General features: G+C 32.5%; 1 protein-coding gene across 1 annotated transcript; it reads left to right on the top strand.

The window, feature by feature from the left end:
- Nucleotides 1-3,359: 3,359 nt before the first annotated feature.
- Nucleotides 3,360-5,365, top strand: LOC112686338 (protein LSM14 homolog B-like). Its single transcript, XM_025558561.1, has one exon. It carries the CDS (start codon nt 3,517-3,519, stop codon nt 5,089-5,091), a length of 1,575 nt encoding a protein of 524 aa, XP_025414346.1. The 5' UTR covers nt 3,360-3,516; the 3' UTR covers nt 5,092-5,365.
- Nucleotides 5,366-5,971: the final 606 nt, after the last annotated feature.

Consider the following 5,971-nt stretch of genomic DNA (forward strand, 5'->3'; position numbering starts at 1 on the left):
AGACTCGGTCCTGCTCTTACCTCTACTTCACGTCCGTTCACGTGTAGACAACGGACCAAGTCTTCGCGCATAATATGCGCAGCGTACGAAATATAATTTATGAATTACTACTTCAGGCGACTAACAACAATATTTATCCTTAACAATAGTAATAGGTGTGTAACACGATTTCATTACAAGGTATCCGTAGGGGTATGTTTAAATTTTTTTTTTTTTTTTGAGGGGCTGGGGAATTTCCACCGAACAAAATTTCATAATTCAACCAATTAAACACGAGAATTAGATTTTTAGTAAGACATTTTTATTTTTATTGGATATCTAATCATAACTTTTTTTTTTTACAAAATTAAAAAAAGACCTACAAATTATAATTATCAATTAGAAAATTAATGAAAACGAAAATACTCACATAATAATAATTATTATGGTCACGACCAAAGTTTTCGGATATACAAATAGGTACACTACATAACACGAAGAATTTGAAACTAATCGTTCATAAAACAATGGTAATATGAGTTTCCAGAGTTTACTTTTTATAAGATAAAAGCAAACTTAATATTGTTTTTAGAAAATTCGGGGGGGGGGGGGGGGGGCACCCTCATAAATAAGTCACTGGTACACTGCGTCAAAATTCCGTTGCGTCAGACGTCTATAATTCGATATGAATCGAACTCGTAACCCGCAGTAGTATTTTTTTAATGACACGTTGTTAAACGAAGAAAATAATTTTAATACATTTTGAGACCGTTTCGGGCGCTGTGCGAGCAATGAGAGTAGCATTTAACGACGAGCAATCGCGAAGACGGTTATTTCGCTGTAATATTATACGGTTTATGTACTTGTTATAACGTTATTTATTGGACACTTATACAGAGCAGTATATTATTATAATCAATATTGTAGACGTACACATTCAGCTAACCCGTGTTATCCGATTGGTACACACATTGTATCGACAACGTAACTCTCGGTAGTACATTCTATGTGTGTACGCATACCTGCTATACACGGTAATAAAAATATTTCACTCGTATATTATTATTATAATTTTTATAATACACTGCCGTTCTAGTGGTGCGCTGTCATCCTCCGCATACGTTACTGCGTTCTGTTGTGAATGATTGGTTTACGAGCAATGAGTTTTTATAATATTTGTCACCATGTGTGTGTGTGTATGCAATACACTAATATGTAAATCGTTACAAACGTATAAAAACATCATTCGTTCTCCTTACCCATGATTTACTACGCTCGTACGGTTTATATATAAATAAAAATAAAAAGAACATCGAATCGTATTTGTTTAAGCGGTAATATGTATGATAATACGTGCACAGTGCTGTAATTTACTTGCGCACAATTTAAGCACAACAATATAATATAATCTCATGTTCGAAGAGTATTTCATCATACCTGAAAACATATTCAAATTTAAATACTTAGCGATTTGTTCGACGCGAAAATATATCGCATATTATGTACAGGGCCGATGAGAGGGGGGCAACTGGGGCTGTAGCCTAGGGGCCCGGGCTTCAAAAAGGTCCCGGGGCCTGACCAAGTTCACTACGTCACGGTCATAATACAATTTGTACACTAACGCCTATCCTATACTTCTGTATCTTGTTGTAATGTTCTATTTTTAAATTTATTATATATATTTTATTATATTGAATGTGTTATGCGAACGAAGCGAGCAAATTTTTATTTTTATTTTGGTGGGCCCATTAAAATATTTCCCTGTAACAAAAAAACTACCTATCTACCCCTGTCTTTAGTATACACATTTTAAAAGATGTCACTGGATGTCAGTGGCGAGTTTAATGCCTCATGCGAGAAGCGCTTGGATTAATTTTTCCCTGGAGCCCTTGCTCGCTCTCCAGGGCCCTGATTATGTACGTTACGGCCTAATTCGCACGTTAGTCATACTGCTGCTCGGATGAATCAAAAACAATACGAAAAAAGATACTGAAACATGATAAATGGTACAAATATAGTGTACTGTATATAGGTAAATTTTACTTATAAGTTATTATAAAGTTATTATAGTTATTATAAGTTATTATAAGTTATTATGGGTCGGTAGAATGAGCCTTTATAATATTTAAAGATAGTTGAAAACGAGACGTAAATTAGTATATGCAACGTATTCCTGATAATTTTGTAATCATTACGGTTAAAGAGACTTTTACGGGAAAAATACGTAAAAAAAAAAAATCCATGATATACGTATATAACCTTTAATAGGTTGTAAGTTTACAACCTTTGGACTTTGCTGTAATTAATTTTATAATTACGATTAAAATGATTACTATAACATGTATATTTTTGCTAATCTAAGTATTAAGTTTTTGTTTTAGGTTTCTGAAGGATATTTTTTTGATTAAATTGGTTTGATTATTGTATAAGTTAAATAAAAATGTACTGTGTATAATCATACTCATAAAAATAAAAATTCACAAAGGCTATAGAGTATTTTGGCACTCGTGAATATTTTAAAAGCACCATTGCAATTAAGACCGAATACACAGGGCCATATTTAGGGGGGGAGTTACAGGGTGCTGTTACCTCGGGCGGCAGAATATGAGTGGGCGGCTAATTTTTTAATATTATATTATAATACTATATTATTTTTAATATTTAATGATCTAATATTTTTGAAGTGAAACTTCTTTACAAAATAAAAAGTGTATCTCAAAAAAAAAATATTTATCGCCAATTATGGCGTCACGACACAGACACACACACATACATACTCAGTAACCGTCGAGTACTTTCGATGGATCTAAAGATTTACAAACAATTTATCTTTATTTTGACATTGCACTTAAAATATTTTTGTATACACCAGCAACGAATTGTTCTTCAGAAAGATCTTTTTCAATCCGCAGAAATTTGTATTTGGTATGATGAAGCGTTTTTTATTTTTGCCCCCTGATGTCAAATTCCTAATTACGGCCCTAGATGTGATTGTTCTGTGCGCGTATCATTTAGCGGCACTGCTTGCAAGTGATGTTGTCAATACTGTCGTACGAGCAGTACCGGATTAATTTATAGACAAATTAAGCACTGCTCAAGGACCTTAGACTTTTTTTTTTTTTTTATTAAGTACATTTAAAATTTTCAGATTTTCGTACCAAGTCCAATTGTATATATTTGACTGCGTATCGCAGGTAAGATTTGGTCGACATAAATGGTCAGACGAATTTCGGAAAAGACAAGCGAACAACATTGCAACGATGATGGTGATTGATTTTACAATGAATATATATATATATATTGCTTCTATTGTACGTATCTCGTCGAGTGAAAAAAATATTTTTATATATTTTTATTTCCTTGGAGATGTAACGTTTGTTGTTAGTATCCTAAATTAGTTCGTCTTTTTTGCATGATCTATTGTGTGCGTATTGTTCAGTTTTAAATAATAAATGTGTATATAATTTCACGTTTTGGCATTTTCATTAACATAGTGTTTGCGTATTTGCCGCTCTAAGAACAACTACTCTCATCAAAATGAGTATGCCGGAATTGGGAAGCAAGATCAGCCTAATATCAAAGGCAGATATTAGGTACGAGGGTAAACTGTTTACAGTCGACCCTCAAGAATGTACCATTGCCTTGTCTCACGTGCAATCTTTTGGAACAGAAGACCGTCCAACAGAATTCAAGGTTCCAGCTCAAAGTCAAATATATAATTATATACTCTTCCGTGGCTCTGATATAAAATATATTAAAGTGATAACTCCACAAATACCTCTAAATGATCCCGCTATTGTACAATTGTCGGTCCCTCCAAATACTATGGGTGGATTTAATCCTAGTTATCAACCAATGGATGAATTAAGATCAGTCAATCAGGTTGGAAACTCTTATAATCCTATGTCTGGTGTGAACTTAAATGCTGGACCATCTCATAAGCAAGCAAATGTTTTGGATTTAATATCTGGTGGTTCTCGTTTATCTACACCTGCTCAGCCAAATACTTTTAATGGTCAAAGAAACAGTCCCTCATTTGATCAAAACATTCAAACTGGAAATCAACCAAGTCCTGGAAATGGAAGAGGAGGAACAAATCAACGTAATAGATCTACATCTTCGTCTGATACCCGTAAACAAGTTAGGCAACAGGGACAAAACAATCAAAGAAATGATCAACCGCAGCATTATCAAAGAAATTACCAGCAGTATCAAAGGAATGATTTTCAACATCAAGAGAATCAACATTTTGTCAATCGTCAAGGTGGAAATCGCAATATGAATGGTCGCAATTGGAATAATCAACAAAATCAACAGCAAAAATCCCAACAACAACAAGTTAGAAGACAAAATAATGGTCGTTCATTTTATAATAACAGGTCTACTGGTCTCCCAACTCCTAGCAAAGCACAGGGACCCAGAACAAATTCATTGAAATTTGATGAAGATTATGATTTTGATAAGGCAAATAGTGAATTCCAGGAGATTATTAAGAAACTATCTAGAACCAAGATAGATGATGGTTTTGATGATTCAACTAATGAAGTAACTTTAGTTAATGGAGGTGGTTTAGCAGTTAATGGCGATTCAACACTTCATGCCAATGATGGAGAATTAGTTGCCATAAAAAAAAATCATCGTATTGACAGTGGAAATGATACGAATGCTGTAGAAAATGATAACGAAGGAGACGATGATCAAAAAGTATTTTATGATAAATCGAAATCATTCTTTGACACAATTAGTTGCGAAGCAGTTGAGAGAAGCAAAGGACATTCTCAAAGAACTGATTGGCGTACAGAGCGTAAATTAAATTCTGAGACATTTGGTGTAGCAATGGCAAGACGTGGTCAATACCATCGTGGCCGTGGAGGTTATTATAACAATAATAACAGTAATTACCGTTCTAACCCTAATTCCTATAATAATAGCAACTATAATAACAATCGTCAAGGAGTAAATTATAACAACTACCGCCAACAACAACAAAATAATGGATTTATACGTAATAACCCTGGTAATCGTGGCTATAACTATCGAACAAGATCAACCAACAACCAGGATCAACGCCAACCAAATGCAGTATCTCCTCAACGAGTAGCAGTAGCTTGAAGATCACCACTGTCCGTATTTCAGTGTTGCTGTAAATTAAACCTATAAAAAAAAAAAAATAAAATAAAATAAAAAAAAACATTTTCCCATAGAAAATTTACTCTGTATATAGTTTACATTTCATCTCTTTAAAATCCTGAGATTTTAATTGTTGCTGTGCATAAATTTGTGATGAAATCAATTGGTGATATTTGGTATGTTTTGTTAAATGATATCCAGTTGAGCGGAAGTTTTTGGCCGCATGCACATTTAAAACTCCAGGCTTAAGTCATCATATTCCTAAGTATAATTAATTTTTATTTTTTGAAAGAACGTAATATGATAATTATTAATTTAAAATTAACTTTCCCAGACTGTTCTTATCTTTAGTTTTAGTTTTGTTTAGACAAATTTTTTTTTTTCACCAGCTGAATTTAAAAATATACTTAAAATCCGTGAATTAACTTATAACAAAGGTATTATTTTAATGTTCTTTATAATCATGTATCTATAATTAATTAATAATTCATATTATTTGAATAATAGCACCGTTTGAACCAACCACAAATATTGAAGATTTGTTCCTGGTTCTTGGTATTTGACATATATTGATAGCATGTTTAGAAGATACTACTCACAATAATAATTTACATGAATTAAATAATACAGTTATTGTTTTTTTCTTTCGAATAAATCATTTGTATGCTTAATTATAATTAAGTTCAAAATTAATTTGTTTTACCATCATTATTCTTGATACTTATGATGAGTTTATGGATTTCTTCAGCACTATACTTAGACTTAGTAGGTAATACACTAGAAGATTTGTCTTCATTCATTAAATTGTCCTTATAATAATATATATCCTAATATATATATTAGTGTTAATCTATGATTTAAA

The sequence above is a fragment of the Sipha flava genome, unplaced genomic scaffold (genome assembly GCF_003268045.1).
Source record: "Sipha flava isolate LNK unplaced genomic scaffold, YSA_version1 305_pilon_pilon, whole genome shotgun sequence".
NCBI classification, from domain to species: Eukaryota; Metazoa; Arthropoda; class Insecta; order Hemiptera; family Aphididae; genus Sipha; species Sipha flava.

What these genes read in the sequence shown, in the direction of transcription:
- LOC112686338 (XM_025558561.1), top strand. Translation starts at nt 3,517, where the DNA reads ATGAGTATGCCGGAATTGGGAAGCAAGATCAGCCTAATATCAAAGGCA.